The sequence below is a fragment of the Podarcis gaigeae genome (genome assembly GCF_964106915.1).
Source record: "Podarcis gaigeae genome assembly, chromosome: 11".
In the NCBI taxonomy this organism is placed as follows: Eukaryota; Metazoa; Chordata; class Lepidosauria; order Squamata; family Lacertidae; genus Podarcis; species Podarcis gaigeae.
Window position 1 is genome coordinate 28,400,803 of NC_139687.1, and position 26,272 is coordinate 28,427,074.

Sequence of the window (26,272 nt, forward strand, 5' to 3'; positions counted from 1 at the left end):
CACTCCTAGTGAAATGCTTGGGACCTCCTTTCAATGCTGGGTGTCCAGGTCTTGCTTCTGTCTTGTTAAGCTCTTTACTTTCCAAAACTCTGGCAATTTTCAACAGAAAAAAGCCGCAGTGTTTTTTACTCAAATATTGAGTGTGGCTATGTTTCTGAACTTTTGTAGTGAACTTACCTAGGGTGCACCTCTGTGTCTTATGTCACAATAATGAAAAGTACACCTAAAGTCACAGAGAGGGTAAGGCATCCCTTGTGGATTTATAAAAGGAAAAACAAGCAAACTTGGAAGCCTCATTGCACAAAATCCCTCTACTTATTTGCCTGTAATTTGGCAGCTCTCATCCCTTCAGAAGGGGTTACTACTCGTTGTTGTTGTTGTTGACATCTAGCAAACAACAAATAAACACGACATATAAATCAAACATTTTAAACACAAGAACATTTGAAAATAGTCACGTTAGTACAGCTAATAATTTCAAGGCTGCCAGGAACAGTATATTACAGCCATTGAATGCCTGGGTGAACATGAATGTTTTTAAATTCCTCCTGAATGCTGTTAATGGCATAATAAAAATGTCATCCCATCCTGCAAAAAAAAAGTTATGTGGTTTTCAGATTGCAGCCAATGGAGAAGGCCTCTGAAATCAATGGAGTTGTGTGTGTTCCCTCCTGTGGACACTCATTCTTTGGGATATGGTTCTCCATAAACTAATATAAATTACAGAATGCAAACATTAAATGAACTGTTAAGTGTTCCAAACTTTGAGTGCTTAAAAGGGTTATCTACCAGTATTAAGGGTGAATTAGCCTCTCAAGGCTGTATAATTGGCCTGAATCTTTATTCATCACCTGCCTTGAACTGCAACTACTTACCTATTGGTCAGATAGGAATCTATCTCCAGACTCTTGTCTCAGAAATACTTGTGGTTCTTGTGGTTTCATAGACTCCAACAAAATGTATTCTCAAATGGTCTTTCTGCTTTAAAGTTCCAATACTTTGCTACTTCAGAGTTAGTCCCAAATATCTGGATACTGTTTTTATCTTCCTCTGGTAGGTGCATGATGTGAAGGGCAGCAGATGAAATTAGGCCAAATCTTCAATGACTGGCAGCTGGCAAGATAGGGGTTGGCATGGCTGTAGGGCCAGGATCAGTTATCATTCAACTACCCAATGCTGGTGGAATAGAATCCACTGGGTTGGACTGAGACAAACCCATTCCATGGGAATCAGCTCATGCTGAACCTTGTTGTGGTGCAAGTCAAGCTGGCAAGGTCTTACTGGGCGACTGGGACGAGAATTTCAGCCAGGCAGAGACCCCAACCCGAGCTTGGGGGTTCCATGGCCAATTCCCCCTCAGGCTCCTTAAGGGCTCCCATTTTACTATGTTGATCCAGCCCAATGCCATTTTTGCCCCCCCAAAAGTCTCCCACCTAACAAAGAAATCCATAATTTTTACTGAGGGAAAGGTGGGGGGGAAACTCAATCATGGGCCAGTCAGGTTGGGAGAGAAAAATAATTTCCGGCCCTGTCAACCAGCTACCCAAATTGCACAGTGAAGGGTCTAACCTGAGGGTGGGCAGGTGGGAATCCCGTGGGGCAAAATGTCCCAGAACTCCAGAATGGGGAAGTCTTATAAAGGCTTCTACCTCCTCTGTTTCCTATTGCACCCATAGTATTCTCCTTCAGGCCCAAGCAGAGATCATGGTATAGGCAAATCTGTTCTTATTTGCTTCTCATTGGCCCACACACCATTGGGCAGAGGGGGACCAGGACCTAATTAGGCCTGGAATGAGGCTAAAATCCTTATGGTACACTCCTAATAATAAGAGCATGGTGTAGTGGTTAGAGTTGAGCTAGAACTGGGCAGTCCCAGGTCTCTATGTAGGCATGTAGCTCAGATGACCTTGGGGTGGTCTCTCTGTCTCAGCCTAAGTTTGCGATGACCCTGACCAGAATAAAGTGGGAGAACCATTTAAGGCACCTCAAGTTTTCCCCAGAGAAACTATGGGATATAAATGTTTCAGTGTGCCACTAGAGAGGGTAGTTCTATTCCAGCTAATCACAAGGTTTACATTTCCTCGAGCTGGCAAAGAGATGATGGAAAGCTAATGACTATTGGAGATAGACAAGTTTTGAAAGGATTTTGGATGGCATTAGCCTGAAATGTCAAACGTTTTTGAAGTTCATTGATCCATGTGACATTTTCTTTTGGTCTTCCTTAGATGGTGTATTGCAGTAAAAATGTACTTCAGAAATAGACAGATTTTTATTGGACGGAAAATGATTGAGAGAATCGGTGTGTCTAAAGCTGACTTTAAGATTGGAAGGCAGCAAAAGGATTAAAATAACATTTTAAGCGGGCGGAGAAAGAAGTTCAAGGCAAATGTGGTTGTAGGAAACGTTTAGATGTATACAAGTACTGTACATCTTTTGCCACACCTGAGAGGAAAACCCCTCAAGCTATCTAGTATTTACTTATTTGTGGTCATTTGTTAGTCTTTAGTGCTATCTTTGCTTATCAAACAATTTTTTTTGTAATTAGCTAGTTCATATTTTTTTTTGTCCTAGCAACAACAACAAATGCATAACCATTCTGTCTGCTCTATAAGTATTTCCAAGACAAGGCACACCTCTCTCTCCTCGTGAGTTTTTCCAGAAATTGTGTGAAGGTACGTGTTGCTGTTTGCAATTGACAGTCCTTCAAAATCTGCTTGGTTACCTTTTAATAGTGACAGAATTTTTGATCCTGTAGTCTAGTCATTGCAGAAAGGGATTAGTGGTCCTGTGTTCACAGCACAGTATTCTGTAGAAGTAAACATGTTTTGTGTACTTTAGTCTGCCTAACTAGTGTAGCAGATTAGTAATAAAGTGGGTACTTAAAAGTGCGTGAAAAGAAACTGTTCTAGATTTCTAATTATTGAACTCTTTTGCATTGCTGTTGCAGTAGATGCTCCTAGACAGTTTAATATTATATCTCAATACGGTAACTCCTTGAGGCCCATCCTTCTGAGTATTCCAGTTTTGTGTGGCATCCACTAAATATGAAATGTTTATGTCAGATTTGATTTATTATTAAAGTGTACTTAAGTAATGACAATGGATTTCTGCAAGATAAAGGTGCATGCCAGTACTGGCACGGGTTGTTTTAAATTATTTTTAATGTTTTAATGCTGTAACCTGCCCTGGGACCTTACAGTAAAGGGTGGGTAATAAATAAAAATAAAAATAAAAATAATACTGAGTTCAGTGGTCATGGCTATTCAGTAAATTACAATTTGTGTGTGTATTTAATTGCATTTATAGCCCATCTTTCCTCTAAAGAGCCCAAGATGTTGCACATAGCCCCCCCCCTTTATCCTCACAACAACCCTGTGAGGTAGATTAGGCTGAGAATGAGTGACTGGCCCAAGATCACCCAGTGAGCTTCATGGCTGAATGGAGGATTTGAACCCTGGTCTTCCAGCTGTCTTTGCTTTATCTTGATGCAATTTGCACCTGATTCCTTAACATTTTTAATATCCTGACCTACAGGCTTAAGTGTAGTCTTCACATGCTTTATTGTGATATGCTCTATTAATGGGTTTTGAAGAAATACATTTTAAAAAATCATTCACTCTTTTAAAAAAGTTAGTTGAGCCCTTAAGAGATTTTCATACTTAGATATTTTGGGCATGCTTAACAGAACAGTAAGTCCTCTAATTTAAGAACAAATATTAATTTAAACACTGATTGATGTCTTGGTGGCAAACTGTTAATCATACTTAGTTGTCCTCAGCTGCAAATCACCATGCTATTCTTATTCACTTAACTTCAGTATTTGTTTTCCTTTCAGTAGATTCTATTTTTAACAAAGAAAACAATACTACTGAGTAAAGAAAACAATTTTGAGTTTTGTATTTTGCAGTTGTCACAAATGAACAAATTGCTTAGAAACTTTGTATATAGTTAATCCTTGACGAACATTCTGTGATTACACAAAGTAATTAGTCATCTTCTAAAATAACCCACGGCTGGAAACTCATGAATTTAGTAGCGTGTCATTTGAATGTCTTTGGTCACAGTTCTGAAACTTAATATTTTGATTAGTCATTTGCAGCAAATACATAAAATTTGAGATGCAGACATTAAGAAATGCCAAGCAAAATAGGTTAAAGATGGCCAATCCACTAATGGTAAAACTAGGCATGCTTAGAGAGCCTCCCTTGAATATAAAATGGAAGATAGGTATTCTGAATAAATAATAACATAATTAGTAATTGTGTGAATAGCTTTTAAAAAGAAAATAAAAAGTATGATTATCAGGACAGATAGTAACTTTGGTTAGTACTAAATTCAATGTGCAAGGGACCTGAATTTCCTGAAATAGTTCTTGCTACTTATACCATCGCCTATCTACAAAGTGATTTTCCTCCATTCATTGTGAATACTACATTGTATTCCCTCTGGAGCCAAGCAAATTGTGACCTTGCATTATGATGATTGTCTATCCCTGGATATTTTAAATTGGAGGGCAAAAAACTGAAAGCAGGTCAATCAAATGGGGACCCACAATCACATGTTGCAGGATATTTTGTTGATGACTACTGCCCATTCCTGTTGGTGAAAAATGAAGCATTATACTGGGGAGACAACAAATGGTGAGAAGTAAACCTATTCACCATTGGAGATGCTGAGTGGCCTTGGCACCACTAGCAGAAACTTGACTGGTTGCTGGAGGCGGTGGCTATCTCTTCTTCCAGTATTGAAAATCTCTCAAGAGGACCAGTGTTCCTTCTTACCTTAATGTCCAAGCAGGAGCCAAGTTTTGGCAGAATGAGGGTGGGATTTGAGGGGCAATAAAAAGCACCGAAGACTAGATTGTACAAAGGTGAGATGCAAGTATTGTACCGTTTGTAAAATTGCAATTGTACAAATAGCTTCAATAAATAGAGTTTATGGTGGGGGGAAAATTCTGAGCTTCTGTGGTCTATGCACTGGTAACCTTCTACAGTGGTACCTTGGGTTAAGAACTTAATTTGTTCTGGAGGTCCGCACAATTTCTGTTCTCATCGTGAAGCAAATTCTTAACCCGAGGTACTATTTCTGGGTTAGCGGAGTCTCTAACCTGAATCATCTGTAATCTGAAGCGTCTGTAACCTGAGGTACCACTTTAGTTCGATGACTGCAATGTACTGTACATGGGCTGCCTTTGAGATTAGTCCAGAAACTTCAGCTGGTACAGAATATGGCAGCTAAGCTGTTAACAGGAATTGTGTGCTCTGATTGCATTATGCTATTCCTTGCCCATCTGCATTGGTTGCTGATTCTTTTCTGGGCCCAATTCAAGGTGCTATATTAACCCTATAAAGTCCTCCCTGACCTGAGGCCCAAGTACCTGGCAGAACATCTCTTTTGTGTATGCATCTACCCAGCCCTTAAGGTTGCTGTAAGAGACTCTCCTCCACCTGCCAGTGCCTTCTGAGGTGTGAAAGCTGGCAACAGGAGAGAAAGCCTTCTCAGTGATGCCCCCCCATCTGTGTAATATTCTCTCCAAAGAAACTTGTCTTGGTGCTCATATAATGTCATTTCAGTGTCAGCAAAGAGTTTTCTCATTTCTCTTAAGGAGTGCTTTGGAACATTAATTTTTTAAAAGAAATTATTGCATAGAATGTTATGTTGTACTGATCAGCTATATGATGCTGCTGTTCTGTTAGCTTCTGTAATAAGTTGTACATTACCTAGAGGCTGTAGCAATAGGTAACTTCTAAATTTGTTAAAAAGTAACTTTAGGTTTCCTTACAGTATCAAAGTACATGTATACTGTGTGTACATTGTGAGACAAAGCCCTATATTCTGATGTACCCTAGGTGTCTGGGTTTTGGAATCCCTACTCAGAAAGCAGAATTTTGGGTTTTGTCTCCAATACACTTTGCCAGTTTGATCCTATTTTTACTATAGGCTAGCTGGTCTAAACTGACTAGACTTTTTCTTCAAATGGAAGTTCTGAGCCATTAAATGGAAGCACAGAGATGGGGCTTCCTTACACTCTAAGACATGGGTAAGCAAACTAAGGCCTAGGGGCCGGATCCGGCCCAATCACCTTCTAAATTCAGCCTGCGGACAGTCCAGGAATCAGTGTGTTTTTACATGAGTAGAATGTGTCCTTTTATTTAAAATGCGTCTCTGGGTTATTCGTGGGGCCTGCCTGGTGTTTTTAAATTAATAGAATGTGTGCTTTTATTTAAAATGCATCTCTAGGTTATTTGTGGAGCATAGGAATTCGTTCATTTTTTCCCTTCAAAATATAGTCTGGCCCGCCACAAGGTCTGAAGGACAGTGGACCGGCCCCCTGCTGAAAAAGTTTGCTGACCCCTGCTCTAAGAGACTGGTCTCAGATTTCCATGAATATGTGAGGCTTCTTCTTTCTTCCTTTGACTCTTCAGAACAATCCCAAAATGCAACATGATTAAAGCTTCTAACTTGATAAACTAGGATAGCATTATAAAATTGATGATCACTGTTTATCCATTAGTTTACCAAACACTAACTGTTTTGCCTGGCCATAAACTTTACAAGATTCGAGTGGACGCTGTTTGCATGTATCCTTCATCATTAGAATTCAATATGCAAAAGTACTCCACATGTAGTTCTCAGGGACCAAATTGAGATTGGGAAATGGCTGGGCTAGCTCAAGACACCTTGCAGTAGGCTACTTCCAACACTTCAGCACAGCTTGCTCATGGCTGGACCTGACACCTGCATGCTGTCCCACTAAAACACACTTTACAATGTTGGAGTGGCAATGGTGGCACCTGCATACATTTTGGAGCAGAACAACACATGCACACTTGCTGGAATGCATCGCCTGGCTACATCTATCTATTCACTTGCCCAGAGGCCTTTCCCAGTGTTACTGCCAGTGTTGAATGAGAGAATGTGACTAGGCCAAGAGGACAAGCCAGGCTAGGCCAGCGACAAGCACAAACTCAGGTGAGAATGTCCTGAGGGCTTGGGAGAACAGCTCAGGGACTCCCCATGCTTCCCACAGGCATTAGTTGCCTGGGGCAACTTTCCAATTCTGTCTAATCATAGGACTGGCTCTGTGAGCACACAAAACCCGCCTAATGGCAAGGGATATCAGTGACTAATCCCTTCAGCAGGTAATTTCCAGAGTTAAAGCTGCACTGCTGTTTTGGATTTCTGTTGGGTGTGATCAAGGCAACCTGTTCCTGCCAACTGCAATTGAGAACCTTGGGCATGTATGAAAATAAACCATGTTGTATGTTCAGGAACATTTGCCATTGTAATGTTGAACCATCAGGCAGAGTAGTATTTACATCTTAGGAAAATGACACGTGTTTTTCCATCACATATAACATCATTAAATCCCCAGTCACTCCTTATCTGGCTATAGGTATGCCAAATCTTGGTATCACAGGTTTTAGATCTTGAAGAACTTTTCTTGTTCAACATACCTTTTGTTTATAAAATGTGACTTCCTTTCATAAAATATCAGGGTGGTGTGCAGTATGTATACAGTATAATGTAAAAACATAGGCAGAAACTGCTTTCCTCTTTATTTGAGGCTGCCTGGAATAAACCACTTTTTGCACCTTGTTAACATTTGTCATGTTCCTGAAAAACAAATTTGTTGAGCCTATAATAATGAGAATGGAATAGTATTACCGTCTGTCAACCAAACAGGTATTCTTGCTCCCTTAACTCTATGGACTGGATTGTTGTCCTTCCATTTTCCCACAGTTAGGTTTTTTCAAGTTCTTTTATTCTGATGTATCAGCAAATTTTAAACAAATGATAGACTCGTTCTGAGTTATAGGTATGTTTTTTTTCCTGATTGTAAAACATTTTGGACTATCAGAAAGAGAATGCATCCCTTTATTCCAGTAGGAGGTATAAGTAACTTGAAAGAGCTAAGCCGGGTTGTACACCTGTGCTATTTTTTGATGACTATTTACATTAACTGCAAGAAAAACATGCAAAGTATTGCAAATCTTCCTTGTTGGCAACACAGTAAGTCTCATGTTCTGCAATCTAAGGCTACTTCATGTAATTTGACAAAATAAACACTTAACACACTCCTCATTTTGTGTTTTCTACAGTTTGTTCATCTGTTGATTTTATCTATATAGCCTTACTATACCTACTTGGTGTTGTTTTTTAAAAATATGTTGATGTTATCAGTAATCTTTTAGGATTATTTTATGTAAATCACTTGGAGGCCTTTTTGTTATTAAACAGTGTATAGACTGGTTAAATAAATAAGATTTAAGTAGAAGATCCTGAGCCCCAAGTGGCCCAAAGGAGGACCTGCGTGGCTTGACGGTTCAGGGCAGTAACTGCATAATCCAAAGGGCATGGAGGTGCCCCTTTAGTTAAGGTGTGTTGCAACAACAACAGAAGTTACACCATTAAAGCCTAAAATTCTATATCTTACAAAATGATGCCTGTTGAGCTTATATCTTGAAAATTCATCAAAATAATCTGCCTGATTAGGTCTTATTAACGTCATTCAATTTCAAACTGAGCAAATTACCACAGGTTCAGCAAGTTTAAAAGGTCTAAAAATTGACATGTTGATCTTTTTCATTGCTGTTTATACTGGCTGATATAGTATATATTTCTTTCCCATTTTGGTGGAAACTACAGATGTACAGTACTTCCTTCAGGGTTGTCAGGGAAAGATACACTTTCATTGGTTTGGTGAAGTTCTGAGCTCAAAGTTACTAAGGGCATGTTTGCATTAACATCTCAGAGAGCAGTGAAATGGGTTTCCTATCCCCCCAGTTTGTTTCACAGGGCTCCCCCCTCCTGCTCTTCAAATAAGCCTGGCATTACTAATGTCAGATGCATTTCTGTTTATGTCTTGAGTTTGTTGTTTAACGTTCTTTGAAATTTCTGCTTTGCTAGGTATGGAAAAAGAGGACCTTTCTAAATCCTCTTTCTTTGCTTCACTTCATTCTGTCAGTCTCTGATGTATGATTCGCAAGCTGCCTTCTTGCTGAAGCCTTGCAGACTTGATAGTTCTAGCAGTATACTGATTTTTCTCAGTCCCTAATCAATGCTGAACTTCAAGTCAAGTGATTAGTGCCAGTCTTGAGAAAGGAAATAAGTTTGCAAATTAAATGTTAAAGTTTTGCTTGAGATGGGTATTGTCTAGCCAGAATTAAGAAGCAGATGTTCAGAGAAAATATTTGTGGTGCGTGGAAAAATCACCAAAGGAATATCTTTAGGAAAATAAGGCTTACTGTGGTTTAGAATTCTTTTTTAGAAAACAAATCCTTCAGTAATTTCCCACACTAACTATGAGTAAAGGAATTAGTAAATGACTAGGTGAAGTTTGTTAACTATTTAGTACAGTGATACCTCAGGTTACATACACTTCAGGTTACAGACTCTTCAGTTACAGACTCCACTAACCCAGAAATAGTACCTCGGGTTAAGAACTTTGCTTCAGGATGAATAGAAATTGTGCCCATTAGCTAAAGTGGTGCTTCAGGATAAGAACAGACCTCCGGAACAAATTAAGTACTTAACCCGAGGTACCACTGTACTGGGTTCTCGTCTCCCTTTTCTTGTGGGAAATGTGTTTTATGCAGTTGCTTCCAGTACTCTTATGTGGTTAAAAAATTATATCTTATTTACAGTACTTAGAAGTTGCTTTTCACAGGAGCTCAAATCAGGTAATGTAAAATCAGCAAAGCAAAAACCGCCTTCAACATAATTAAAATGTAATATTGGGAACCAAAGGCAACAATTAATTGTGGCATTTCCAGCTGAGATGTCCAATGCATCATTTCCCTCTGTCTTGTGGGATGATTGTCATTTTTTGCAGCCTGATGATGTGGACAGGATAGGTGTAGCTTTGGATCCAACCACATGTTCTCTGGATCCCTGCCATTTTAGCTGTGTGGCTAGTTGGGTTCTGGGTGTGGTAAGTGGATCACAGTGAGAAGGCATTTTATTTTACTGTTATTAGTTTATTAAGTTTGTATACCATCCTTCATTCAAAGATCTCAGGGTGGTTCACAATGTAAAATTACAAAATAAAAATACAACATGCATCATAAAAACAAGAACAAAACAAACCCATAGCCCTGCCTCCCATAAACAGATTTAAATTGACATAAAATGTTGATCGTGGTGCCTGCCATCTTGGAGGAAGCAGCTGTGTGTCTATTCTGTAAAAGCTTTGGATCTGATAGCATGTAACAAGTACTGTCCAGTTGCTAATACTCAATTTTGGAATAAGGTGGTAATGAGAGTCTTGGTGGTAAAACTATTGATGTTTATTGAACCTGACCGTGCCTAGTGTTTCTGATTACAATTCTATGATTCTATTCCTTTAAGAAAGGCAGAGTTGGAAGGGACCATGAGGACCATCTAGTGCAGCTCAGGAATATTTTGCCCAACATGGGGCAAATAGTTTGCCCCAACCATGAACTTACGAGTCTCATGCCCAACTGAGCTATCCCTCAGGACTTTCTAACAGTCTAAGCAGGTGCAGTGAGGATTTAGAAACATGTCGATAGCACAGGAATCTGCTTGGTTCCGCAGAGTCTCCTTTTGGGCTGTAAAGTTTCCATTTTACTTGCTTCATTTGAAGCTCCTTTTCAAGTTGTGCTACCATGTTTCTTTTCCAACCTAATTTCCACCATTTAAAGAGTCAATTAACTCATTTTACAAGTATGTGAAAGTAAGCAATGTGTTTTCCCATACCATAGGTGTATATGGATACAAGCCATTGTGGTTCCCCCAAAAGAAGGAATTGCTTGGATGGAGAGCAGAGGTAGATACTGTTTGAGCATTTTTCTTGTTTTTAACTTGATTTCCAGGTGATAAATTTAGGATTGCACTCTTAGGGGGGCCCTGTAACAAAGCATAGTACCGAAGGCAGTTTCTAAAGCATGTTCAGTCCTAGCCGATTGCTAGAGGAGTTTAAATCTTTTTTTAAAAAAAAGCTTTACAAATTATTATTATTATTATTTTATTAATGTTTTTGGAGTTATAACCATTCTTATAGTAGCAGACTCTCCTGGGCCTGCAAACAGCACTGCAAACATTTTGCAGCTTTTCAGGGATAAATAATAGTTCATTCCTTTTACTTTTTTGATGTTCTTCTACCCATGCCTAGAGCAGTGACACATAAACTGGAATATCAAACTTTTGAAATTTATAATCCTGTGAGAAGTACAGTTTGTTCAATTCTCAACTTGCTGTTTAAGCCGTGACTAAGATAACATTTAGAATTTATTCAGTTTATGACTACTTCTCTCTGATTGTAGGATGTCCAGTTCTACAGGAAGTTCAACTGGACTAGAACAGGATTCTTTTAATGTCATTGAATCCCAACCATTTAATAAGTTTTGACTAATGTGTGCACCCACCCAAAGTGTAATTAATCACAGAAACCTAAAGCAAATACCTAGTGTGTTTATACACTTATAGGCTTCTAAATGCTTTAGCCAGCCACCTCTGTTGTATGGAGAGCAGTTGACAGAATCTTTGTCCTTTGCTTTTAGGGCTACATTATTTCTTTTTTATAATAATAATAGTTTTTATTAAATATGTTCTTTGTTTACAAAAGTACCTCTCTTTTCAGGTTGTGTTTTCTACAGACCAGTTACATTTGTTATAAAACATAAGTGTTGCATGCAGTATACCAAACACACCCTAGGCCACCCCCAACCTCTCTCACTTAACAAGGAAATATAACAAGCAAATAGAAAGAGAACCTACCCAAGTGATGTTGACTCTAACCTTGCTCCACCAAAGTAAAAGAATATAAACTTTTAAGGCTACCTTCTACTGTCAAGCAGGCTGTGAAGATAAACACCGGCAGCAAAACTGAGAAGGGAGATATCATTTCTGTGCACTGCAAAGTGCCTCTTATAGTTGGGGGGGCTTTCAACAACAAATTTAACAGCTCCAAAAGTTTGACCTGAAGACCAGCATTACACATAACACAGTTAGTAATGCTGTATTCTCTTGCCTTTATGGTGGGTAGGCTTGCAAGGTTCCAGGCAGTCTCATTGCCCAGGCACCGATGTAGGAAGGGGATATGGGTATGTGGGTGCATAATTTTTGAGTAAGCAAAGGATTGTATTGCTCTTCTGCTGTTGCCTTAAATGTGTCAATAGCCACATAAGGGCAGCATGTTCCTTATGGTTGCTCCTACCATGTTCCAAGTACAGCCATAGCTTGGGTTGAATGTGCTTCAGGTTGAGCGCTTTCGCGTTGCGCTCTGTGACAACCTCAGAAGTAACAGAGCGTGCTACTTTCGGTTTTCGCCACACACGCAGACACTCAAAATGATGTCACGCGCATGTGCGGAAGCAGCAAAACGCCACCCGCGCACATGCAGATGTGCCATTGCGTCTTACGTTCCATTCAGGATGCAAACGGGGTTCCGGAACGGATCCCGTTCGCATCCTGAGGTACCGCTGTACTTGTATGAGTTGAAGCCTTTCTGACGTTATTAGAGTGGCTTACAAAAATCAGTATCAAAGGTAGTCTCTGTTCTCATGCTGACAATCTAAAATGACATGACACATGAAAAAGGAATGGGAGGGAGAATGATATATTTAAGTTAAACAGTTTAAATGTATATTATGTGATAAGATGATAGCAGTAGGTTTGGGAAAAGGACTATAGGGATTTTGAAAAAGAGTGGGAACCTTTTATATTATACTTGCAGAAACAAAGAAATAATTTTGACCTGATGGTAGGATTTAAATAAACATTCACAACTTTATGGATAGGGAAAAAATAATGTAATAAAAGGAAAAATACAATATTTGTAGAAAATAGAAGAATATACTAATGAGGTTAATAAAGCAGAAATGGAAGTTGAGGGAAGTCCAAAAGGGGGGAGGCAGAGATGTTATGTAAGTTGTATGTTATAAGTATATTTGTCATGAGAGAAAAGAAAATTAATTTTAAAAAGACAGTATTGTAGATGATAAAAATTAAAATTATTATTTTTTCTTACGTGCACTGATGATTGTCATTGTTTGGATGGGGGGCTTTTATCCATTTCTGTAGTCACACAATCAATCAGTAGCTTAACTGGGTTCCACACAGTCAAAAAAACAAAGTCACAAGCCACAGTCACAAGTCAGTCCCATAAAACGAAGAACAAGTCGCAGTCAAAAAAATGAAAAAGCCACAAAAATGCAAAAAATAGCAAAAACAAAAGCTCCAAATATCACCTCTATGTTCCGTGGGAGCTCGGGACTCAACAGCCAACAGACTCAACAGGAAGCCTCTGATTAACAGCGGGAGACTCAGTTTACAAACTGAATACACTCAGCAGGAAATGGAACATTTTCAGCTTCCAAGGCAAAGTTCACAAACTGGAACACCTACATCCAGGTTTGCAGCTTTCTATTTCCAAGTTGTTCATAAACTAAGCTGTTCTAAAACCAAGGTACCACTGTAATAAATCATTGCACAGCAAATGCTACACTGGCTGATACAGAGAAACATGTTCCCTCAAATACTAGAAATCTAATCCATCCATCTGCTTGCTGTGATGAACTGTTGGAGTCAGTATAAATACTTACTTGCACTCAAAATTATGCCCTCACTTATATTGTTACTAATGCACATTTTTGGAAATGTCATAATTGCACAGTAGTGGAACATTTTATTGTGTTAACCATAACTAGAGTACTTAAACACACTGCTTTATTTTGTAGTAGCCAAGAAAGGAACACAATGATTTGATTTTTAACAACCTCCATTTGAAATAACTAGCCAGATTGTTTGTGTCAGGGAGTCCCAACAAGTTTTGTTTTGTAATTCCTTAAATACTTAGTTCCAATAAGGTTATTAAAATACAATACTTCGTATTGGGTGGTTTTTTGGGGGGGAAGGGGTACAATTTAATAATGCAATCCTATTCATGTCTCAGAAGTAAGTTCTGCTTAGTTCAGTGCTTCTTCCTTCCTGGAATGAGTGTACAGCATTGTATTATAAAACCATATTTTGAAACAGTAGGCAATTTTATTTCCATATATATATTCTTGCTGTTCTGTTTTTGAAGGCTGGTTGAGGGGTGGGGGAGCACTGTGTTTTATTATTAAGCCTCTTGCACACAAACCCCAGTATATCACTATGTGTTGATTTTCCTTGTGGTCTTATTATTGGATTCATTCAGCATTACAATAAACAAGTAACTACTTGTTTCCAAACTTTAAAAAGGTTAAGTCACATTTAATTCTAGATGTTTACATGCTTATAACCTCTGACATGAAGCCTTGGTTAGGACTCTTCCCTAGTGCTTCAGCATTTCCAGTCATCAGATTAATTATGGTTCACATACCAGAATTAAGTACATGCAAGAACAATGAATGTCATTAATTTTAAAGAGAAAAAAATAAGCTTCTCTATGAATATTTATAAATACTCATATTTAAGCTTTGTTTATCTTAAAAATGGATTTTATATTCTGTACTAATTCTTGTAAAAACAGCAGGAGGACTCCAAACTATGGGTGATTTTATTTCATAGATGATTTTTAAAGGATAGAGGTAAATGACAATATGCATGCAAAACAAAAGAACCTGCAAAGTAGTTTTATTAGCCATTCTAGGAACAAGACTTGAGATGTTACAGCTCTTTCCATTTACTCACATTTAATGCAATATTCAGTACCTGGAGAGCTGCATCAATAAATCTGTATTTAAGATCTGTCAAGGTTTAACTTAATTGTGGACTTTGTCTTTCAGTGAAGCTTTTACCGCCTGTGTATCTTCAGCCCTCTGTATGTTGAGCCTGAGCCTGACCCCCCCCCCCCAGTAATTTCCTTGTGCATGTGGTTGCAACCAATTTAACCATGCAAATGCCCATAATTTAAAGCTTTTGTTTCTTAATTACATGAACAGGCTTTTGACAACTCAACTGTTTAGATACTCACCGAGTTAAATGGGCTTGAACTTCTACTCAGTTGGGTATAGAATTTCAGCCTTAACTTCAGCCCAGTTATGCTTTAAAGTGAACTGGTTATGCTCACCCACTTCATCATGAGCACCTCAAATTCAAAAAGTGGTGGTTTCCAAGTTAAGGTAAAGGGACCATTAGGTCCAGTCGTGGCTGACTCTGGGGTTGCGGCGCTCATCTCGCTTTATTGGCCGAGGGAGCCGATGTACAGCTTCCGGTTCATGTGGCCAGCTTGACTAAGCTACTTCTGGCGAACCAGAGCAGTGCACGGAAACGCTGTTTACCTTCCCGCTGGATTGGTACCTATTTATCTACTTGCACTTTGACGTGCTTTCGAACTGCTAGGTGGCCAGGAGCAGGGACCGAGCAACGGGAGCTCACCCCGTCACGGGGATTTGAACTGCCGACCTTCTGATCAGCAAGTCCTAGGTTCTGTGGTTTAACCCACAGCGTCACCCACGTCCCAACAGGTTTCCAAGTTACAACACCTTTAAAACGAAACAATAATTTGGAACTAACATGTGAGTTAAATACCTTTATCTGTGTAGCAGTACAGAGAGCATGGTTCACCAAGGGTACCAGTCCTATCCCCCCCCCCTGCCACCAGACATGGTTTTTATTGGTTGATTCATACTGATCAAATAGCAAGATGTTTCTTACCTTGCAGCATCAATTTTAGCTTTACAGTATGTTTAAGTGAGGAAACCCTTGTGGTGTGGCCATTAATGCGTCTACCCCAGCAAGAATCCTAACACAAAATCTTTCTGCCAAGAAATAACCTTTCATAACAATCTATATACAGTGTCTCTGATGTCCTGTTCCCCTCAGTACATATACTGTAGGACAGCTCAGGGTTTTCTTTTGTTTTTGTTTTGTTATGAACCTTGAAACTGAATGGAAAATTTATATTTGATTAAAAATTTATTAAGGATGTGTGCCGATTTGTTCTTACTGTTAGATACCCTTCTGTGTGAGGACAACATTGTGGCTTTCATCTTGCCTCTATAGATAGATCGAAAGGGAAATAAGTTGCATTCAGGCTGAAGTGAAGCCTTTGATGTCATGGGAAGGCTGCCATTCTATTAACAATGAAAAAAAAAACTAAGATTGAGACCTCCTATAGAAGGCAGTTCTCCTAAGGCACTTTCACTCAGCATAAAGATCTATCCCAGTGTTTCCCAAACTTGGGTCTCCAGCTGTTCTTGGACTACAACTCCCATCATCCCTAGCTAGCAGATGATGGATGATGGAAACTATAGTCCCAAAACAGCTGGAGACCCAACTTTGGGAAATCTATCTATCTAAACAAGTTGGATCTAGGGGCAGATGCACACCCTTGAAGTACAGGTGTAAGGAAGCTGTGGTTCTCCATGTACTCGCATCTCAGTTCCCATCATTCCTAACCAGCATGGTCAGTAGGCAGAGTTGTAGTTGAGGAACATCTGGATGACAGCAGGTTCCTCACCAATCCTGTAATAGATCAAGGAGAGTTCAGAACCAGAGCACTTCATATCTCAGGAACACTTTGGATCTCTTCCTAACAATGTGCCATCTTGTTTCATGATCACATTGTCTCTTTTCTTACCTCTCCCTGGCCCTCACTCAATTATGTATATTTGGGTCATGAGTGGCTAGCTTTCAGTTTGCCCCAATTAGGACTGTTCAACACAGTGTGCGATGTTACAGTGGCTCCAGGTTGCATTACAGCTATAGTATAGTAACACTTGCTTAGAAAAGAAATTAGTGTAACTATGTGGAGCACTCAAGGCAGGTGACAGTAAAATGCATAGGTCATGAAAAAAGAAACTGGTAGAAGGTTTCTTTTTCCGTTGAGGATCTTTCTGAACTTCTTACCAAATGCATATTAGATGTTGACGGAACAGAAGATCTCAAAACATGGGCCAATTAAGCGAACTGTTAATGGCATTTTACAAACTATAACCAGCACTGTGAATAGCACCTGGGGATGTATTGGCCACCAGTATAACTGCTGTAACCTTGGAGGTGTGCGCTCCCTGTCACCAGCCACATTCAGGAGCTAGTTTGCAGTGTTCCGAAGCAGCTGACATTTCTGAACACTATTCAAAGGCAGCCTGTTGAACATGAGCATGTTGCACTAATCTGACCCTGAAGGAACTAAGGCACATGTTAGGATGGGCAGATCTGACACCTCCAGTAACAAGCATAGCTGGCACATCAGCCTCAGCTATGCAGAGATGTTATGAGTGCAAATCCATCTAAAATGGGTTGTGCCTCTCTTATCTGAAGTGCCTTCTACCAACCAGGAACATATCTATATTGTTTGGATTCGGCTTCAGTTTAATTGTTCTCATTCCAGTCCAGTACAGACACAAGGCATGGATTCAGGAGATCAGTAGCAAATTTGGATTAAGATGGAAAGGAGAGTTATAGTTTGGTGTCATGTGCATATTAGTAGTACAGAACTCCAATACTTTGGACAAGCTCTGACCAGTGGTTTCTTGTACACGTGAAATAGTATTTTAAACCACTAACAGAGAATAGCTTTGTAGGTGGTGGTTGGAGGAGAAGTGGCACACTAGCATTTATTTTTTAGACAGACAAGAACTAATCAACATAACCGCATCCTGGACCTCGTCACATAATAGAAAAGCAAAGAGGGTGTATGTTGACTTCTTTGAGTATGATGGGAAAATATAATTGTCCCATAATGTTATTCTACTTAAGAGTTTAGAATGAGCCTCACCATTGACAACATATGAAAATGTGAACAGTGGGACAGTGATATGTAGGAACAGGTACTAGAAAATATGGATAGCTGTGGCATATGACAGACTTACCCCAAAAGTCTGACTCATGAGTAATTCCCATTGAAATTAGTAATTGCCTTATATGAAGTCTGTTTGCCTGATACAAGTTTACCTGAAAAAAGTTTGAAAATGCTTTATTCAGCCAAAACCTTAGAGCTAAGGCACAATCATGACTATAATTTAGTTCAGAAGTCTTGGGAGTATTTACAGTATACTACTGGCAGAATGAAAAATGTCTGCAAATGGAGAAATTATAGAACACAATTTTCTTTTTCCTATTTGAGCAGAGGTTCATTAAAATACAGCATTTTATCAGATAGGAGGAGAGAATAAACTGAATAATAGATCCTAACGCAAGCTTCATCCTTATTTTGGAAGCCCAGGTTATTGCAAATGTAGGAGTCAAATATTTCTGTTCTCCAATTTATTTAAAAATATTCAATATTTTGCAGGAATCTCAGTGCCACAGTAATATTAAAATTGTGTGTAAATTCTTCAGAAAAGTTCAAAAGTATTCAGTGCTAGTCATACTCATTGTACATCAATTTAAATTAATTAGTATGTTCAACTTCAGTTCATTAATTTCAGTGTATCTACTCTGAGTAGAATTTAGTTGGATATAATCCTCAGTTGGCAAACGTAATCTCCTCTTCTTCTTTTAAACAGTCTGCAGGCGTGTAGTTCTTACTTGGGTCCACTTCTGCTGTATTCCATCCTTGGCACACAAAACAGAGAAGTGACTGTTCTGGTTTGAAGCATTCACATAAGTGGCATATTGGGCATGTTGCCATGTTGCCACAGTCTTTCTGATTCTCTGTTCTCTTCCTGTCCCCACCCCTTTCTCTTCATACTAGACTCAACCGCCTAATGGCACAACTCGTTCTTGGCTGAAGCAGTTGCCTTAATAATAGATGGAATGTCATTGTTTCATTTTAAAATAATAAACAGTCTTTTGAGAGACGATTAAGCACTGAAGCTGATTTATATGATTTACATTGCCCTTTTTCATGTCTGTGAAGCCTAGCATTTGGGTCCTACTTGACTTGATAGTCCATCCTTTTTTTCCCTTTCTAATGCAATGACATAGACACGCATGTCAAAATAGTGAGCCATCATCAAGCCACCATTTCCGTCCCATAAATTTGGAGTACAGCAGTGGGGCAGGGTGGATGGAGAAAGTATATTTCAGTAATTGTTCAGGTGACAGCAGTTCTGAGTGAGGAGTAGAATTCTAATTAATAATTCAGTTTTGCAAATAATTTAGCTTTTTCAGGATGGAAGTACCACTATAGGAAAAATCATATTGGGCCATGTTCAGCTAAATCATTGTGCTAGCAGAAGCTAGTGCAGCTATTCCTAGTAGTTCAATGGGATTACAGTGCCCTCCCCATATCCCTCTGAAAGGGATTTGGGTTGGGAGAAGGGTTCCTTCCTTCCTCAGCATTATGAATATAAGCCACAGAGTTTTTGTTTGGGTGAGTGTTTCAACACCAGAGTTGGATTAAAGTTAGGCTTTTTCAGATTGGTGCGTTCCTCCCTCCCTCCCTCCCTCCCCCCCCCCCCAAGATTGCTGTCTCTTTGCATGTTGTTGTCTAGACTTGCATGCACAAGACAGGGTCTTCTAAAGTAACTATGGAAGTCTTTCCCAGCAAGACGCCTTCTTTGAAGGTCTTTAAGTGAACAGCAGAGGCTTATTTATTTCAGGTGCCTTTGGGGGTGGGGTTTTAAATATTACTTTGCCCCAAAAGATATTTTTTGTAGTGTAGTTGAAACATAATGTCAGGTAATAGGAACAGTCTTTATTATCTCATTACAGAATGACATTTTGTGTGTGTAGCCAGGGTTTTTTTCAGTAAGAACCTACGGGAATTCTCATTGCCATTATAAAAGAACAAGGGCTGCGTTCATGGTGAGTTTTGGCACCTCTTTATTTAGAAAAAATAGCACTATGTGTAACTTTTGCTGGTTCACTAAGCAAGCCTCTACAGAAGCTCAAGAGGGACAAGGTACAGTGGTACCTTGGTTTGCATACATTTTGGATTACAAAAACGTCAAACCCGGAAGTGCATGTTCCAGTTTGCAACCCTTCTTTGGATTGCAACCCATTTTTTTTTTTATTACGAACAAAATTTTTTGGGAGGCCCCATTGCGAAAGCGTGCCTTGGGTTACAACCTGTTTTGGTTTACAAATGGACCTCTGGAATGGATTATGGTTGGAAATCAAGGTACCACTGTAGAACTGAAAATTACAGAAACCCTCCTAGTGGTTGTTTTTATCATGGCACCTCACATAACTGGCTTCTTAAGGCTTTGCTGATTTTAAATAATAGTATGCTGGTATAATTATTTTTCATGATAGTTGGGTTTATGACTTTTGTGATTTTGTATTGTATCATGTGTGCAATTTCTTTATTTTTTGTGTTTTAAATATCTATTGGGAAGGTAGCCAACCTAACAAGTTGATTTATGAATCTTAAGCATTCATACCCTCTTTTGTACCGAAAGCAGCCTGATGCACTTTTATCACGTCGTCAGTCAACAATTCCGCTGACGCTGTTTTAGAAGACTGAAATCATGAACTAGCATTGCCTGTAATGGGTGGTCAGTCTGTGGACTGGGTGCCACAAATGGTAGGTGTTGGTCAGTACATTTTTTGTTGGGGTACTCAAGGGTACAGCAGCTTCTCGCCCCCCTAAAAAAATGTTTAAAGTGTGGCACTTACTGTATCAACTTCATGCTGAGTACCAGTACCTTTTTATTTTTTATTTTAAAAAGCACTGGTGTTGGTGCAGACATAGCTTTATGCAGACTTAAAAGAGAGAGTTCCATGACAGAGGAGCAGAAGTAGGAAGATGTCTGCTTTCACTGTTATCATAGTTGATAGGAATATTACATCTGCACCAGGTCTGAAAGATGGAAAGATGGAGAAACCTTAGATTGCCTTGCATTCCTCTAATAAGAGATGCATTCATGAACTTTTTTTTCTGGAATGTATATAATTTTACCTTGCTCTTCAACCTTAAAGTGGGTAGTTCATACAGTTTTCTTTATCGCTACCATTCTGGTAATTGCCGGTTGGTAACTTAACACTGCCAGAAAAGGGAACACAGATTTGCATAAAACTTGCATATGTTAACTTGCATGTATAGCTGCAAATTTAGAAATCACTGTAATTTAAATACATACTATATTTCTGCCACCATACTATGGAAGTCTGAGGGCCAGGTGACCTGGGGATCTATCTGCCTGTAAGGACTGCAATCTGGGTGCTAATTGTGGATGGGTAACTTCAAGACACCTGCTCTCCCTTCTTATTGGGTCTTCATCTTTAAACCAGACTTGAATTGGATGACACTTCAAATAGGGGACAGTCCTCTGTAAATTAGAACACAAGGATTTCCTGGGTAATTAGTCTACAGTAGTAATTAGCTTGCCATAGTAAGCATGGAAGTGAAGTGACATCTTTTGAATCAGATCCTCTGTGTTTTAGCCATATAATTTTAGTGCATGTTAGGATTAAACCAGTGTGCTGTTTTTCACCATGAAGTTGTTATAGTAAGTGCCATACTTTTAACAACTGGGGGGGGGGAGCCTCTTGGGCTTGCTGATTGGAAGGTCAGTGGTTCAAATCCACTCAACAGTGGCAAGCTCCCATTGCTCTGTCCTAGCTTCTGCCAACCTAGCAGTTCGAAAGTACACTAGTGCAAGTAGATAAATAGGTACCGCTGTGGCGGGAAGGTAAACAGCATTTCCATGCACTCTGGCTTCCATCACGGTGTTCTGTTGTGCCAAAAGCGGTTTAGTCATGCTGGCCACATGACCCGGAAAGCTGTCTGTGGACAAACGCCGGCTCCCTCTGCCTGAAAAGCAGGACGAGTGCCGCACCCCATAGTCACCTTTGCCTGGGCTGTCCCCAGAAAAAAGCACTGGCTTAAACCATTATTTTTGAGATCTAATAACATAAGTAAGGTAACAGGCTATATGTGTTAATGGTAGGATATGCTGTGTCTTGTGACTTCTGCCTGTTGAATATTTATGTGAATATTAAGCATTTTGAAAAGTAATATTGTGTTTTTGCCCACTTGTTGAAAACATCCAACAAAACTGGTCAGCATCTCATGTTCAGTGTTTGGAGACGCTAAAAGATGTAGTACAGTGAGATGGGAGATTAGATTCGTGAGTCATATCCTTTTAAAGCTGTGAAGCAACTGTATTCGCACTCTATGGTTTCCTTTTACAGTCCCTCCCAGTGACTGCAGTTCAGAGCAGCAAGCTGTGTGCTAAGAAGTCACTGCTGCTAGATGGAGGCAAACAGTATGGTTGGGGGATAACCAATTTATAGGAGTAATTTTAAGTGTTGATGGATGGATATTGAAGCCCAAGCATCATTGTTTGATTCTCCAAACTGAAAACAGGGAACATGTTGCCATCTGAGAACAATAAGGTAATTTTTACTTCCCCTCCCTCCTACTTTAATCTGTTGCTACTGATTCTAACAAGGCTATATTTAGGGATTAAATGGGTACATTTTATGTGTTATTGGTTTTTTAAAAAAGTAGTTATAAGAACAAAAGACAAAGGTGCTACGTCTGTGAAGAATTTTAACAATGTAAATGTTTTCATAGTTATTAAGCCTCTTAAGAGAACCACGTGAAACCTATTTTCTACTATATACATTTTTTAGAGCTTTTCAGTACTGTGTCTGGCTTCAAATGTATTGATTTAAAAGATTGTCAGTTTAGGTTATTTGCACAGAGATGTAAGAGTTCTTGCTGCTATAAAATAGTGATACTTCAAATCATAAATCATCTGTATTTGCTGAGAGTTGAAATCACTAGGATGATTATTATTTAAATGCATCTAAGGCTGCAGTCCTATATCACACTTAGCCTGGAAATAAGCCCTACTGGTGTGGCTTTCTTCTGAATAGACATGTGCAGGATATATGAAGTTGCTAGCAGGTATCGTTAGTATGCATTTAAGATACTAAGCCTTTTATTGAGCGGATTACTAGCAGTGCTGAAACAAAACAAGCTTCTCAGATGTCTATAGTTTACTTGCAAAATCTAAACATATGCTACTGACTACTGAATAGGCAATAGGAGAATTTAAGTTTTTTAAAGGTGTATACAAACTTAGCTGCTGGATGTTTTTAAAAATATTTTTGCTGGTTTGATTTTCTAATACTGTAGACCTAAGACTACTAAGATTTTTGGTTTTGGAAGATATTAGTAGAATTCAGCTAAGCATGCCTGCAAAAAGCACTAGAGCATATAAGTAGGTTTGAAGAAGAGAAGGGTGCACACCTTTAATGAAGCTTTATTCCAAAATGTAACAATGACAGAATAATCATACTAATTTTCTAGATGAATCAGATAAAGTGAATTTACAGCTCTGACTGCTTGCCTTTAAAAAAATCATTGCCAATTAAAAAATAATAGTTCTGAATTTATCTTGACTTGATCAGTAACCTAGAAACTAGAAGTAGCTGTCAGATTGGGGTAATAATTCTGAGACTGTTCTAAACTCAGCTTTGTTTGGGCATTCAGGATTCCTTTATGCCTCTGATGCAGTTAAACACATGTAAAGGATTGTGTATACAGTATGGCCAAATTCTGTTTTCTCCTGCTGAAGTGTGATTAAAGTATGGGGTGGGTGTGAATTAAACAGCTCATTGCCTTGACAAAGCTCATCAAGAGCTCAGCTGTTCACGTGGATCATGCATCATTGGTTTGGGGCTTGGGTGCCATTGAACTGATAATGTGATAATATAATCTGTACGGTAGTAAGAGGATTGCTATGATAACAGCCTCAATTGCTACATTTTGTACATCCTACTGACATGGGAACTTCTTGTTGTATATTGTTTTTTGACCCAAGTCACCATCATTGTAAGATTATTAAATGAACTATCAAACAATACAACTTAAGGAAGAGCAGACTATCAGGAAACAAAAAAAATGAGCAACAGCAAAGGGAGAAGTAATGTCTTCCCACATATTAGTTTCTAATAATAACATCCATAATGGATTTAGGAAATAATTAGTGAAACTTTATAGAATGGGTACTGACTGTGCTTTATAGACCTTTGATCTCCTTCATGTTAGTTGCTGCTAGAATGGAAGTCGCTAGGAAGTGGAGGACAGCAAAGACTTTAACTTATGAATCTTGGTTTTCACAGCTATGACACTTTACCATGGCGGGGGGGGGGGGGAAGACTTTTAAAATAAACTTAGTGAAGGGTACAGCAAAGGCAACAGACTATCATACTGTTTGGAACTTGTTTGTAATGTATGTTTCAGGATAATCATGCTTCAATATCCATGTCAGCTGCATTTCTTAAACTTTGGGATTGTGACTAATATTTTCCAGTAAGTGATAGCAACTGAAAGAGATACTGATTAAGTGTTATTTTAATTCTCAAGTCTTCCCATTTGAATGATGATAGTCCTCCCTGCTCGCCAGTCTATCTAGGTGAACTCAAGGTGGGGGAATGTATGTTCCTATTGTTAGTTTCTGCTTATCAATATTGAACTAACGTCTCTTTTTTTGCATCATTGACCTATGTATGCTCACTGCATTACCCACCTTGGACAATCGGCAGGTACTTCTACATCTCCACTTAATACTCTGCTTTTATACTTCTAATTAAAGCTAGTATTACAAATATTTGATAAAGTGATGCCTCTGAAATTTCTCAGTACTGGGAACACACAACATAGATGAGGATATGATGGAGTAGAAGGACAGGTACCTGCAATCTGGGGGCCTGGCACCAATTTTTATATTAGCCTCCTTGGTTGTCTGCTTCACAGAAGGGGCAAATGGGGAATGGAAGTTATTAAAACCTGACGAAAAGGGGCTTAATCACTAAAGCCTTCTGTAACCTATTCTGAGCCCCTGGAACAGAATATACCAGGGGTGGGGGATACTTGGTACTTTAGATGTTTTTGTAAGGAACTTCCACCCTCCCTGATTATTCAGGGTTCGGCCACACTTCCACTTGCCTAGAAAGTATAGGTCCAAGAAGTTTCCCATTCGCCGTGTGCTTTATAGGCACAGATCCAAGTGGTATTTTGTTTGTCCCCGGGAAAACCTACTGTTTACTGCCAAATTGAAACAAATGCCAATCGACATTTGTTCTGATTCAGCAGTAAACAGCAGATTTTCCCTAGGTGAAAGTGTCGGGACAAGCAGAAGTGCAAATGAACACTCACAGTTGGAGTCCAGTAACATCTGAGAGCCAGAAATTACTGGCATCGCGCCCCCCCCCCCAATTTTTCAAACTTCTATCCAGAACTGTGACTGTGTAGCTGAAGTGCAAATGTTGCTGAACTGTTTATGCAAGTTGCATCTATGAGTCAAGTATGGTAAGAGATTGCTTTATGTTGCTGCTACAAGGCCCCAGCAAACAATACCAGGAAGTGCCATACCACTGCATGTTTGTCAAGTAGCAGTCTGCAACAGATGTCCAGGCCAGCATGACAATATTATCAGATTGAATGCTCACATTTGTGCTGTAGCTGATAAGTCTTTGGTTACGCATCTGTTTCTGATCAGTTGACCCAGTAGAACTGTGCCTCCGGTGAGCTCGAATTTAACTCCACTTCCAGTCAAGCTAGGAAGAAAAATAAAATATGGTTTCAGAGTCCTATGTAACATGTGTTGGTCTTGACTGGCCCTGCAATGTGCTATGGTTTTGCTAAGTGGTTGAGCTCATTTTTTAAAAAAATTAAAAAATATTCCTGCACTGGTACAGAAAAAATAATTAAACTGATATTGGAAGATTGTAATAGCTGCTGGAATAGCACAGCCATTTGCTGCAAGCCTGTTTTCAAATGCACAAATTTTGTGAATGAGGGACAAACAGCTGTCCAACTACAATCTTAATCCCCTTGATGTTGATGACTGGAGGAGGTTGAGATGACATGTTGGTGCTCCTCTGCTGACCACTACAAGTGAATACCGAGCTCAACCCAGGTGTCTAGAAGACTATCACTGGCCCAAGCTATACCAGCATGCAGCAGGTACAGCAGAAAAGTAAGAGAAAAAGGCCCACCGCTTCCTTCTAGCATGAGCTGGAAGGACTTGGAGTGTTGTGTTGAATCAACCACTTTCTTCTTTCCCAACCCTACTTAATAGTTGCTCTGTCCTTTCTCCACTCCTCGCCTAATTAATGTTGAACTTGAATGTGTCCTTAATTGTAATAGACACTGTTTATTTTCTATGATCAAGCACTTTAGATCAGGGATGACTAGTCTGTGGCTCTCTCAACTACCACGAGCCCAGCTAACATGGCCTGTTATCAGGGATGATGGGAATTATAGTCCAACAACATCTGCAGGACCTGAACTACTTAAATTGCCTTCCACATCACATGACATAATGTAATTTTTGAACTGGCCAAATGTTATTTTTGACTGTCCCCCCCCCCTTTTAAAAAAGAGCCCTACTGACTTGTTCATGCATATTGTGAGGGATGCTGGCCATGTGGATAACCAAGATATGGTTAATGCATCCTTGTGTGAGAGAATAATCCA

The 26,272-nt window shown here is 39.3% G+C and overlaps 1 protein-coding gene across 14 annotated transcripts in view; it reads left to right on the forward strand.

Moving 5' to 3' along the window:
- MCTP1 (multiple C2 and transmembrane domain containing 1) overlaps positions 1-26,272 on the forward strand; it is a 169,891-nt gene that overhangs the window by 17,761 nt on the left and 125,858 nt on the right. For 2 of the 14 annotated variants that reach the window (XM_083703133.1, XM_083703134.1), the window contains exon 1: positions 21,984-22,176. The exons of 10 other annotated variants lie outside the window; for them this stretch is intronic. In XM_083703133.1, coding sequence (XP_083559259.1) covers positions 22,153-22,176 — 24 coding nt within the window. In that variant the 5' untranslated portion in view covers positions 21,984-22,152. Of the gene's footprint in view, positions 1-21,983; positions 22,177-26,272 lie in introns of those variants that run through there. 2 more of the 14 variants (XM_083703142.1, XM_083703131.1) reach the window with 1 other exon arrangement.